General features: G+C 38.1%; 1 protein-coding gene across 2 annotated transcripts in view; it reads right to left on the bottom strand.

Moving 5' to 3' along the window:
- Nucleotides 1-1,965, bottom strand: part of LOC107638550 (calcium-binding protein 39) — a 5,206-nt gene extending 3,241 nt beyond the window's left edge. Inside the window, exons 1-4 of one of the 2 annotated variants that reach the window (XM_021120546.1) lie at nt 1,556-1,965; nt 616-780; nt 415-533; nt 3-70 (exon numbers count right to left, since the gene is read on the bottom strand). In XM_021120546.1, the coding sequence (XP_020976205.1) occupies nt 3-70; nt 415-533; nt 616-780; nt 1,556-1,675 (472 nt within the window). In that variant the 5' untranslated portion in view covers nt 1,676-1,965. The remainder of the gene's footprint in view (nt 1-2; nt 71-414; nt 534-615; nt 781-1,555) is intronic. The other variant, XM_016341882.2, reaches the window with a different exon arrangement.

The raw sequence follows: 14,435 nt of genomic DNA, 5'->3' as shown, positions 1-14,435 counted from the left end.
AAGTGTTTGAAACTTGATGCACTCCCTCAACATTGTGCCACATGTCAAGGCAATTTCTTTATTATCATAACTGCGTGGAAACAGATATACAGTTGTTAACTTATCATATTTATGGTCATTGATCACACATATTAGATAAATGTATAATTAAGTACTAGGCATTGAAGGTGTAAATTAGGAGTGTGATATAAGTTACAATTTAAAAATTTAATCCCTCACCAACTTTTTTCAAGAGAAGGGGCAGGGGAACCCCAAATCTCATGTTTTTACATTTTCATAGAGCATCAGTTTCAGTTTTCCAACTTGAACACAACTAGGAAAGATATAGATCCTCCATTGAAAGAGGAGGGTAGGCAGTGAGGAAACAACAACTCAAAGTTTGAGAGATGAAAGTTGATGCGATGAAAAGCTTACCATACAACAAGAAAGTCTAGCAATTCAAGGTGTTGTTCAACGTATTCTACGCAGCAATGCTTGTCATCAACCTTATGTTTCAATAATATTGTCCAACAATGAACTAAATCCTTTCTTGCCTGTATTAGAAATCACACCAACAATGAGCAACCAGTTAAGCCAACTGCACATGGTAGTGCTTGGTATCGATCAGAATCTTACTTCCCATCCAAGTGTAGGAAGCTTGTGAATTATAAGAGTCAGAACATCCTCCTTGCAGAGTTCCTCCACTAGCTGTGAAACCTGTTCCAGATTTGGTTCTGACTCTCCATCTCCAGAAAGCATGGTTCTCATCGTTGCAAAATTCTTTTCAACTTCCTCTAAAGCCTACGACGAAGCATATAAAGCATCAATAACCACTATCAAAGTAACTGCAAGTAAAATAAAGGTTTAATATCTCAGGAGTATATTCTTTCTTTGTTTTACTTCTCGCCAAGACAAAATGGCAGCAATTAGAAACATTCCTGAGATTAAGAAAACAGTGACAGAGCAACTTCACCGACATATAATCTAACACGAGAAATGCATGTTTAAATCCCATACTACCATACAAAGTAATGCTTTGGCTATTCATAATTTTCAGATTACTACTATGGTTTCTTTAACATTCATGGAACATAGATGTTGCAAGCTTAATTCTTATTGGTTCTTTTACACTCTAAACAGGTTTCAGACATTTCACAGTGAGAGATTTTAGCAGACACCATACTCAATTTGGATGCAGAGAGAATTCCATACCCACAACCAACAAACACAATCTTTATAAGTTATTAAAATCAAAGTACCCTTCAGAAAGCGGATTACTTAGAAGTATGAATATCTTCTATTAAGCATAATTCTGTCATGGATAATCGTTAATCTCGACAAGTTACATATAAAATAATTACATTCTGGGTAAAAACAATATTTATATAACACAGTACAGTAAATAATGCATGCCTAAACTCTAAAATCTATCTAATGCAACAAAATAAAGGACCCATTTTGAGAAATTCAAGACACGCCCACGATTCAAGACTGAAACTTTAACCAAGAAAATGAAGACCCAGATAAAGCATTCGGAATTTGGGATCAAAAGGAAGAAGAAGAAGAAGAAGCTAACCTTCTCAAGGGCTTTAACTTCAGCAACGGTTTTGGTATCAAGGGCCATGAGGCTCTCCTTGATGGCCTTCGCCACCTCCTGCGGCGTTTTCGGCCGAGAGGCTTTGAAGAAGAAAGACATCACGACGAACGCTTTCTCAATCTTTCCCTTTTTCTCTGTTCAACTTGGGGAAATGGAAAAAAACAATAATGGTGCTGCTGATGCAGCGTTGCTTTCTTCTTCTTCTTCTTTTGAATTTTTTCTCTCTTTCTTTCTTTTTTCTGATTCAATTATTCAACATCATTATTCATTATTCGTTTTTGATTATGGATCATCCATGATGATAAGCCATTTCACATTTCCCCCCGATCTTCATAGAGGAAGAAGCATCGCAGTGGAAAGTTGGAAACTTTTTTTTCCGATTTATTTATTCGTATTCTTATTTTCAACCAAAATAATAAATAGGTTTAATTACTTTATTAGTATATATAGTTTTGCGAAATTTTCAATTAGGTCCCTATATTTTTCTTTTTTTTAATTGAATCTTTGTACCAAATTTTTATTTTAATTGGATCTCTATATTTTTTTTTTTATTTAGGTCCCTATACGGCTGTACCAATTTTTTTTTAGTTGAGTCCCCATAAAATTAAGTCAATTACTACTAAAAAGGATTTAATTAAAAAAAAATTAGTGTAATGATTCAACTAAAAAAAATATAGGGACCTAATTAAAAATTTTACGAAACTATAAGGACTAACAGAGTAATTAAACCTAATCAATAATATTAATTTATTCAGGTAGAAATTAGGATCTGTTGATAAAAATTTTATTTTTATTTGGTGAAAACTCAGGAACAGACGATTTCACATAAAATTGATAATTAAATATCATTAAATAATTTGACTGATTTAACTAAATTTTCATCATTAGTTATCAACTTCACCAGCATGTGAGTTTTCACCTTTTTACTTTTATTTTTGTATGTTCGCTCCAATTTTTGTTTTGGCGCTCCAACACATTGTTAAAGACTTTAAAGGTGAAGGGATTAGAAAGAAAAATGAAATCAAATGGAATGTTCTAGAAGTGATGGAAACATGTCCACACATATATGATAGTTTTAGAAAATGGCCATGTGAGTATGTGACCATCAATTACAATATATTTTCTCAGATAATTTTATATATTTTGGTCAGAATTTTAGTTTAGAGTTTAGACAAAATAATTTTTAAAGAAGAAAACGGAATTTGTAGATGTAGTTATTATTAACTTATTACAAATTAATAAAGTTTATCAAAGGAGTTTATTTTAGACGTATTAATAATAAAGAGTTTCATATAATTATCTAATTAAATTGGTGTATTTATATGATTTTTTAAGTAACAAATTTAAAAAGTAATTATTTCTATTGTTGTGATATTTTACATGTTTGAATAATTGTGTAAAATTTTATAAAACAATGTTAAGTACTAATATTTTTAGCATAAAAAAATGGTCAAAATTAATTAAAATGTAAGATAAGATAACAAAAATGTTAAGCATTTAGAATTTCTCAAATTTTATTACTAGTACACAAACTATTTTATTGAAATTAAAATATTTCCGATGCTTAGAATAATAATTTACCCTAATTTGGCATATATAAACAAAGTAAAACTTGAAATTAAAATGTGGAATTGATGGAGGTGAATGGTCCTATACAAATAATTGAGAGGTGGCGCCGGCTTACTTTTGTAGCTCATGGAATTATGATAACACCCACACTTTGCACGTTACTTGTTTTAATGGGATTTATATCTATCGAAGTATATGTTTGTAAAGTATAAGAGAGGAGGGGGGGGGGGGGGGTTTTAGGGGGGTTTCAAAAAAAAAAAAATTGATACTGAAAATTCGTTAATTACTTAAAGATACCGAGTTCACAAACCTTCCTTTGGGAAGAGAAGAAAAAAAAAAGTTTATACAATTGCATTTCATGCATGTTATTCGTGAAATGGAACCAAGCTTATTATTTCTACGATGATACACACAAAAATATGGTCAAACACAGCTTTCAACTATCCTCCATGCACCTGTAACATTTATTTCCCTTACCATTTTGTAGGTTTTAGGTTTGTTTGGAAAGCTTAAAAAGTTATTTTTTAAGTTTTTAAATTATGAAAAATAGTAGTATTAATATCTGGTGTTATTTTTAAAGAGAAGTATTAGGAGGTCAGTAAATTTTGTGATTTGTAAATATCAATTAGTTATTATTAGTGTTTTTAATGGTGTGAGATTTTATCCAATAGTGTGAGATCACTCATTTTTCTCTTACTGGTTAAGTGCTGGTCAAATTTTAATAAAAGTGCTGGCCCTTCTCATTTTTAAAACTAAATTGTAACTTTTTAAGAAGTTATTAAAGTTATTAAAGAGAAGTTAAAAAAAATGACTTCTCTCATAATACTTCTACTTTTCATCACATTTCTATAAAATAAGCACTTTAGAGTTAAAAATCCAAACACAAAATAACTTATTTATAAGTTACTTTTAACAGAATCATTTATTGTTTAAGTTATTTTATCAAAAGGAGCTTAATACTTTTAGAACTAAAAGACCAAATATAAAATAACTTATTTATAAGTTGTTTTTAATATAAATATTTATTGTTTAAACTATTTTTTCAAAAAGAGTTTAATTAATCTGAATTGAACCTTAATATGAAATGAATAAATGTCGATTTTGTGGGTGGATCAAACCAAATGATATAGATAGTGTTCCTACCCTGACCCAAACACTATGATCCAGGACCAAATATACTAAAAGGCCCAATCCAAAGATTGGCCTTCACGACCCACCGACCTTCTCATAGGAGGTCGGATTCAACACAGACTCCATATAAAAGAAGTCGGGCTCGAAGGATAGCTGGCAGATAACACTTATTCAAATAAGTAACTGCCCCTAAAATCTCTCAACCAACTTCTAGGAGCCATATCTCAACTTTCCTAAGATAAAGAGACGGTTACCTACCTTAAAAGGTGGAACTACTTCAACGGTGGTTATTGGTTCACCACTATAAATACACTAACACCCCCAGGTATCTCCAAGTTCCAATACTCTCTAAGCCTGCTTACCCCTTTGTTAACTTAGGCATCAGAGTGTCTTTGCAGGTACCACCCTCCATTACTTTACACACACAAGTCGGGCGGCGGCTCCCAGATACAATCCAAGTCGAAATCCACCGCCTCCGGACGTTGGGCCAACCTTGCAAGCCCAATCTGTTAAGTACAGGTTACCCACGTAACATTGGCACCATTTTCGGGGACCTGGAGATCAACCAATGATGGCGGACGATCTAAACGAGGATGGAAACACAGCATCTGATTCTGAGCAAGAGAATCAGGACGCTGGTAACGACGACAGAGCTATAGTCACTCACCAAGGGGTGACTAACCAGCACAGAGAAGGCACCTCAGGGGTAAAAGACCCAAAGGAAAACTCCTTTGAGGGACACAAATCTGGCAAAGGAGGATAACCCCATGCCACTGATTTCATGGGATTGTTCCATGGCCACCAGGGCCGGCTGGAGCAGTTGGAGCAAGAGCTGGAGCGACAGCGAGAGGCAGAGAGAAATTTGAGGAACGAGATCGAGCGACGAAAAGAGCTTGAAGAAAAGCTCCTAAGACTTGAATCCGCTCTTCGAGGTCGAAACTCTCGCAGTGACCCAGAAGATTCTCCTTTGGGAGGAGATGATCTGTTTAGTGAGGACATAATGAGGGCAAAAGTTCCAAAAATTTCAAAAGCCCTAATATCATTGTTAGCAGAACCGGACCGAACCAGCCGATTTGACCGAAAACCAGTGAACCGGATCCTATACCGGTCCGGTCCGATGATTGGACCGCATAAGGTTAAGAACCGGGTGCGAATCTGTCAAACCCGTAAAGAACCGATAGAAACCGGTCTGACTGAACCAGAACAATTTAAAATTTCCTCAAAACGAAGCAGCACCCATCCCTCCAGAAAATAAAAGGTAGATACATCCACCAGGCTAACTTGTCTATTACTAATATATATGCAAATTAAAATACATATTAATATCTTTCGGTAAATAATTTACTTTTATTTAATTTATTTTAATTTTAATTATAAGCTCACTCATTTTTAAATTAATTATATTTTTATTTAACAGTAATTATAAACTCACTTATTATTTTTTTCATAATTATATAATATCTATTAATATTATTTTTCAATAAATACTTGTAGTATATAATAGTATAATAGATATAAACTAATTAATAAATTATTAAAATTATAAAATAATACTTATTTTAATATAAAAACAAAATAAAAATATTTATGATAGAGTAAAATTAACAAAATACTTATTGTTTCTATTTCATATTGTTTTAGAATCGCTAGATATTTTTAAAATATTAGTGAACATTTTTTACTATGTTTTATTTTTTATTTACATAGGACCGGGTCAATCGATTCAACCAAAGATCCACCAGTTGAACCAGTGACCTAAGGACCCAATGACCTAACCAGTTCGATCACCGATTCGGTTTTGACAACTAGGTTTTTCATTGTTCTGTAATTATTAGTTTATTAGATTATTAGTTCTGACAACTATAAAATTTGTGATGTGATTGCAGCAGAGCTTTCCGTTATGCCAGATGGTGAATTAACCATGGGAATGGAATTCTGTTCTAGGGAGGCAGTAATTAAGGCGATGAAAGATTATTTAAATTTTTAATTCTAATTTTTTTACTATATTTTGTTTTTTTATTTACATAGGACCGGGTTAACCGGTTCAACCCGTGATCCACCGGTTGAACCAGTGACCCAGTGACCCAGTAGCCTGACCAGTTCGATCACCGATTTGGTTCTGACAACTATGCCTGATATGGACCTCTATGACGGAACGACTGACCCAAAGCATCACTTAAGCAATTTCAAAAGTCGGATGTATTTAGCCGACGCTTTTGATGCTACTCGCTGCAAGGCTTTCCCGACGACCTTGACGAAAGTAGCAATGAGGTGGTTTGATAGCCTCCCCCCAAGGTCGGTCACCAGCTTCGATGACCTCTCGCGGAAGTTCCTGATGCGATTCTCTATCCAAAAGGACAAAGTAAAGCATGCGCCGAGCCTCCTGGAGTAAAACAGGAGTTCGAAGAACCTCTGAGGGACTACATGGAAAGGCTCAGCAAAGCGTGTTTAGAAATCCAAGACCTGCCCACGAAGGCAATGATTATGGGCCTAGTAAATGGACTCCGAGAAGGTCCTTTCTCCCAATCCATCTCGAAAAGGCACCCGACCTCCCTGAGTGACGTACAGGAAAGAGCTGAAAAGTACATCAACATGAAGAAAAATGCCAGACCGCGAGAGCCGAACTGGCGACCTGGGCACTCTCACTCATCAAAAGAGAAAGAGAGAGAGCCCAAGAAAAAGGAGGAAGTCGGCCCCGAAAGGCTCAGGAGATATCACTCCTATACTCCTCTACGAGTTTCCCTAGTTGATGTCTACAAGGAAATTTGTCATACTGAAAGACTACCTCCCCCTAGGCCCATTAAAAACAAAAGAGGGGAAGTTGTAGCGACTACTGTGAGTACCATAAACTATATGGTCACTCAACAAATGATTGTTACTGGTGCAGAATTTCTAACCACAACTAACCGGCAAGTGCACCGGGTCGTACCAAGTAATACCTCAGGTGAGTGAGGGTCGATCCCACGAGGATTGATGAACTAAGCAACAATGGTTGATTAATTTGTTTAGTTAGACAAACAGAAAATAGTGTCTGAGATTTCAAAAAGCATTAAACAGAAGACAGGTAAATAAATAAGTTGGGAATAAAATATGGAGAAGGCAATTAAGGTTTCAGAGTTATCTATTTTTCGGATTGACTTTTCTTACTAACTATTTTAATCATGCAAGATTTAATTCATGACAAACTATATGTGACTAAGCCCTAATTCCTTAGACCTTCTTAGTCTCCTCTAAAATTTATCAACCGCCAATTCCTTGGTCACTTAATTCCAATTAGAGGGTGATGTTTAATTCTAGTTTATATGCCACAGAAATCCTAATTACCCAAATATAAGAGGATTATATGTCACATATCCCGTTAAGTCCAGAGAATTAGAAATTTAGGAGAATATATTTTCAAGCTGTTGTTCAAGTAAAGAGCTTTTCCAAGTTATACAAGAACTCAATTAGAAAGAGAGTCATACTTCCGTTCCACCCAAATTCATAAGAGAAAGAACAAAAACAATTCTTGAAATATAAATCAGTGCATGAATTAAAATAGAAAAATAATAGTATCAATCTATACAATAGACAGAGCTCTTAACCTTAACAGTGGAGGTTTAGTTGCTCATAGTTCAGAGAGAAAACTAGGATTGTGGTAAAATGTAAATTGGGTTAAGGTGGAATGAAAAGTGGAATAATGTCGGGTTTCTAGAAGAGAAGTTTCTTTTCTCTTTTATATCTAATCCTAATTAATTTAAAATCTATCTTCTAAAACTAAAATAATACCTTCGCGGTGGAGGCTGGAAACTTTTTGGGATTTATGCTAACACAAAGGGGGTTTGAAGCTAACCCCGACAAGTGTAAAGCAGTCCTAGAAATGAAAAGCCCGACTTGCTTAAGGGAGGTCCAACAGCTAAATGGCCGACTTGCAGCCCTCTCCAGGTTCTTGGCGGGATCAGCATTAAGATCCTTTCCACTTTTTTCCCTACTAAGAAAAGGATGCCAGTTTGAATGGACTCCTAAATGCGAAGAAGCATTCCAAGAGTTCAAAATGTTTTTAAGACAACCTCCAATTCTGACCCGACCTAAAAACGGGGAAGAACTCGTCCTGTATTTGTCCATAGCCAACAAAGCTGTAGCATCAGCTCTAATATAGGAAGATGAGGTCGGGCAGCATCCTGTGTATTTCACCAGCAAAGTTCTACAAGGCCTCGAATTAAGGTACCAAAAACTCGAGAAGTTTGCGTATGCCTTAATAATAGCCTCTCGAAGGCTACGGCCTTATTTTCATGCTCACACAATAAAAGTCCGAACGAACCATCCTATGAAACAAATACTTCAAAAGACATACATTGCAGGCAGAATGGTTCAATGGGCTATAGAACTATCCGAGTTCGACCTCAGGTATGAAACTTGGACGGCAATAAAAGCTCAATGCCTTACCGACTTCATAGCGGAATACGCAGGGGACCAAGAGGAAGCCGCCACAGCATGGGAGCTATACGTGGATGGATCCTCTAACAAGGTCGGAAGCGGTGCAGGCATAATCTTAGTTAACCAAAAGGGAACTCAAATAGAAGTTTCCCTCAAGTTCGAATTCCCAGCTTCTAACAACCAGGCAGAATATGAAGCCTTGATTGCGGGGTTAAAGCTGGCAGAAGAAGTCGGCGCGACCAGAGTGGTTGTGTTCAGCGACTCCCAGGTGGTGACCTCTCAGATCAATGGAGAGTATCAGGTTAAAGACCCCAATATGAAGAGGTACTTAGACAAAACCTTAGAGTATCTTAGGCGTTTTGCAGAGACCGATGTCAAACACATAACTCGGGATCTCAACAGCAGAGCAGACGCCCTCTCCAAACTAGCAAGTACCAAGCCAAGAGGGAATAATAGAAGCTTGATCCAAGAAACTCTCCAAGAACCCTCAGTTACAAAAACAGAGGGCAGACAAGACATCCTTGAAGTATTCGGATTGGACCTCGGATGGATGAACCCACTGATCAAATAGATAAAATTCGACATCCTACTCAAAGAGGAAAAAGAGGCCAAGAAAATCCGGAAGGAAGTACAAAACTACACTTTGGTAAAAAATATCTTATATAAAAGAGGGATATCTACACCATTGTAAAAGTGTGTCCCGACCTCAAGGACAACAGAAGTCTTAGAAGAGGTCCATAATAGTATCTGTGGGAATCATCTCGGAGCAAGGTCCTTGGCTAGGAAAGTCATACGAGCCGGGTTCTACTGGCCGACCTTGCTGAGAAATGCCACCAAATTCATAAAGAAGTGTCAGCCATGCCAAATTCATGCAAACTTCCATGTCGCTCCCCCCGAGAGGCTCATTAGCATAACTTCTCCATGGCCTTTTGCAAAATGGGGATTGGATCTACTAGGGCCCTTTCCCCAAGCGCCTGAAAAAAGTAAAATATATAATAGTAGGAGTGGACTACTTCACGAAGTGGATTGAAGAAGAACCACTAGCCACCATCACCACCCAGAGAAGTCGGAAGTTCCTCTACAAGAACATTATCACAAGGTATGGAGTCCCCCACTCCATCACCACTGATAATGAAACTCAGTTCACTGACTCTACCTTCAGAAACTTAGTAGCCAGCATGAGGATCAAGCATCAGCTCACCTCAGTAGAACACCCGCAAGCAAACGGGCAAGTCGAGGTAGCTAACAAAGTCATACATGCTGGGTTGAAGAAGAGGTTGCAAGATGCAAAGGGCGCATGAGCTGAAGAACTCCCTCAAGTATTATGGGCTTACCGGACTACACCTCAGTCCGCCACAGGAGAAACACCCTTCCGACTTGCTTATGGCATAGAAGCCATGATACCTGTAGAAATCAATGAGCAAAGCCCAATGGTGAACTTCTACGACGAAGTTGGCAACATACAGGGGCACAAAGAAGAGCTCGAGCTATTCCCTGAAGTCCGAGAGCAAGCCCAGATAAGGGAAGCAGCGTTGAAGCAAAGGATGACGAACAGATACAACAAGGTCATTCGAAGAAGTTTCACCACAGACGACTTGGTCTTGATCAGAAACGACATTGGCGTCAACAAGTCTGGGGGAAGGAAAGCTCGCTGCTTATTGGAAAGGGCCATATAAGATAAGTGAAGTCTTAAGAAAAGGATACTACAAGGTAACCGACTTAAGCGGTACTGAGTTACCAAGGTCGTGGCATGCTTGTAATATGAAAAGGTACTATAGTTAAAAGTGAACTCCACTCCCTGATGTACTCTTTTTTCCGACTTCATGGTTTTTTTCCAAAAAAAAAAAGAGTTTTCCTAAAGGGGGTTTTAACAAGGCATCAAAGTGGAGGCTAAGGGTCAATAACTTTTAGAACCCTTAGTAGCAAAAAGTACCTTCATCAATAAATAAAGATCTTTTTATTACATCTCTTTACAAATTCCATTAGTTATTATCGTTTTCCTACGAAACGCGCCGACTTAAGCTCGACAAAACGTAAAAATCCCATGACCGACCTAAGTGGTTGTCAGGATGAAACGACGAGGTACAAGTCGGTGTAAAGAGGTTATAAAAGCAGATCATGATAACTCGAAAATATTACGACCTATAAGTCAAAAAAACCGAGAAGAATTAAAATGTATCGCAAAAGTTATGAGAAAAATTCAAAAAAGAAAATTTGAATTTATAAGGAATACAAAAAGAGATAAAGAAAACCCATCAAAAACAAAGGCAGAAGCTGTTCAAAGTCTTCGTAAAAATCACGAGTAACTTAGACAAAAAACAGCCTGCCCAATAAAAGATTTTTTCTGGAAAAAGATCGAAAGGTTTTTTATGAAAAAACCCTATAAACAACACAGCAAAAAGTATGCACACGCAAGATATTTCTAAAAAGCCCTTGTCTAAAACAAAGGCAAATTAACAAAATAACTTTTTTGTTAATGGCCAAAAGGCCAAAGAATCAACAGCAGCCACCATAGATATATGAAAAAAAATTGTTCAAAGATGGGCCCACAAGCTGGGCCCCTAAATAGCTCAAATCAATTAGAGGAAGGATTGGAATCACCAGTAGGAAGAGAGGTCGGATCACCAGTAGGGGAGGACAGAGCAGTCTGTTCGGCAGCAGGGGTCGGAGCATTTGAAGACGTCGACTGAGATCCCTCCTGTTGATCCTCACGAGGAGGAGATTCTATAAGTCTTTGCCCATGGGTCTTCAGCTCAGAATCTGTCTCAGGTCAGAAAGGAGAAACAATAGCCCCATTCACAACAATCTTATCAGGATTAAGAGGGGAAAGATCCAGGTCATCAGGAGCAATAACTCCGACTTGCTCTTTGAAAATCCTCCAGGCTTCCTCCGAACTCTCCGCCACGGAGTCCTCCAAATCCTGATAAGTCTCCCGACCTTTTTCCAGCTCCCGTTGAAGATCAATGTTTTCGGAGAAGACCCTGACATAATTCTGCTCTGCTTTCTCCTTCAGGCCCTCTGCCATGGCACACTGGGCCATCAACTTTTTCTCCCTCTTCTGAAGTTGGGACCTCTCCTCCTTCAACCAGGTAACTTCCCCCTGGAGCCGCCTCTCCTCCTCTTGATAGAGGACAATCCTCCTCTCCAGTTCCTCAATTTTCTGGGTAGAACCCAAAGAGCTAAGGGGAGTCTTGTCCAAGATATCAACAAGTTTTGTACATACCCCAGCAGCCCGAACACTCCCCCGAACCAAAATTTGAAGATATTTTCGAATGGAAGTATCATCCATACTAATGTGAGTATGGGGGAAGATGTGATTCCGAACGAATTTGGGACCATCAAAATCAGACTCCCTAGAAGAAGAACCAGACGCCAAAGTCTTACGCTTCTTCTTCTCGGGTTCGGGAGAATGTCGGACTGGGGGGATAGGGGGAGGAAGAGGAGCAGAAGAGGAGGTTACCAAGATCGGACGAGAAGAGGTCCCAGAATCATGAGGGGGAGGAGGAGCACCAGCAGCCTTTGCAGCATCAGCCGAGCACGTGCCTTCTTCTTAGCCTCTTGGACCTTCTGGTAGGCGGCACTATAATCTTTTTTCACCATTTCTAAAAAAAGAAGAAACAAACAATTATGTCAACAAGTCGGAAAAACATAACAAGTCGGAATCTTCAGAAACAACTACAAAAGTGCATAAACGACTACAAAACAAAAGACTACCTAGCTGGGTCTGTATGAAACTAGGAGAACCCAAAAGGAACTTCTTCGTGTCCGAATTGGGGGCCCTTCCCCAAACTTCCCATAAGAACCCCACCACAGCCTTCTCAACCTCGTCTAAATCCTCCAATCCATATTTTTCCACAGGGGAAGTCTCTAACCAGTAAAGAGGGAAACGAGGGTTGGAGTTTTCATTAAGGAAAAAGGGATGATGACCCTCTACGACTTGAATCTTGAAGAAAAAATTTTTGAAGTCATGGAATAAGTCATCAAAGATAGAGAAAACTTTCTGACTTTGAATGACCCGGAAAGATATCAACTGCTGCTTGTTATTCTGCCCACTAAAGGGATTGGTCATATGAAAAAAGGTAAAAAAATATCTTTAAAGAAGTCGATAAATCTAGCTCTCGACTAACAAGCTGATAAATTTTTATGAAACCCCAAGAGTTGGGGTAAAGTTGGGCAGGAGCAACTCGACAATGATACAACACACTTATCTTAAAGTTGGAGAAAGGCAGAAGGACCCCCAAGCGGGTAAAAAGGCAGTCATACATAAAGAAAAAATAGGGATGAGAATCAGAGATCCTCCCAAAACAAATCCTGTCTTTAGGACCCGGGGCCACCAACTCATACTTTGGCTCATCAGCCTCAGTACTACAAATTCTATGATGGGTACAAAGGATGGTAAGATAGTCAGTGTCTACTAAGGGATTTTTCTCCAAAACGGTATCGTCTACCCATTGCGAAAGGGACTCAAAGGAAGACATCTTTTCCAGTAAAAAGAAGTGGCAGAAAAAGCAACGAGACCTACAAAGGAAAATGAAAAAAGATCAAAACACAGGGCCTCTAAAAAATGAAACAGCCTTTCTCAAATCAGAAAACAGAATCACTAGAACTACGAAACTCGCTAAAGAAACCAAGAATCACGAACAGCATGCAAACCTCCTCTAAGTACATAAAGTAAAGTGCCAACATAAATGATAGGAGAGGAGAGGAAAAAAACTAACCTTTGTTTGAAAGAAGAGCAAAAACAGCAGCAGCAAAGCACTCCAAGAAGGAGAGCTAAAGATTTTCTCTTTGGAGGAATAAGGATTGTAGGCGAGAAGTTTTAGAAGACGAAAGAAAACAAAGAAAAGAGAGGGAAAAGTATTTATAAACACACCAAGGGCATAAGGGTAAATGGGCGCGATCATTAAAGAAATGCGCCGTTACCAACGTAACTGCTCCCACATGTAAATACGAAAATCTCAACAGACGCGACGTTTGATTAGACACGACAGTTGAGAAATTCAAATCACGTCGGCTACAAGCTCGAGTTCAAATACCCGAATCTGCCTCATAAATAAAAGAGATCGGACTCGAGTAGGGGCACTGTTCTTACCCTGGCCCAAACACTCTGGTCCAAGTCCAAATACACTAAAAGGCACATTCCAAAGATTGGCCTTTACAACCCACCGACCTTCTCATAGGAAGTCGGATTCAACACAGACTCCATCTCAAAGAAGTTGGGCTCAAAGGATAGCTGGCAGATAACACTTATTCAAATAAGTAACTGCCCCTAAAATCTGTCAACCCACTTCCAGGAGCCATATCTCAACTTCCTTAAGATAAAGGAACGGTTATCCACCTTAAAAGGTGGAACTACTCCAACGGTGATTATTGGTTCACCACTATAAATATACTAACACCCCTCAAGTATCTCCAAGTTCCAATACTCTCTAAACCTGCTTACCCCCTTTGCTAACTTAGGCATCAGAGTATCTTTGTAGGTACCACCCTCCATTCCTTCCCACACACAAGTCGGGCGGCGACTCCCAGATACAATTCAAGTCGGAATCCACCGCCTCTAGACATTAAACCAACCTTGCAAGTCCAATCTATTAAATACATGTTACCCACATAACAGATAGTTATTCTGATAATTTCTTTCACAAATACATATTTTGGTAATTAATAATTTTTTTGCGTTTATTAAAAAAAGTATTTATAGTATTTATGTTTAAAATTTGTTAACGAATTCAGACGGCTAACA

This window comes from Arachis ipaensis, chromosome B04 (genome assembly GCF_000816755.2).
Source record: "Arachis ipaensis cultivar K30076 chromosome B04, Araip1.1, whole genome shotgun sequence".
Classification (NCBI taxonomy): domain Eukaryota; kingdom Viridiplantae; phylum Streptophyta; class Magnoliopsida; order Fabales; family Fabaceae; genus Arachis; species Arachis ipaensis.
The sequence above is the reverse complement of the archived record's forward strand: the minus strand, read 5'-3'. Positions and strand labels throughout refer to the sequence as shown.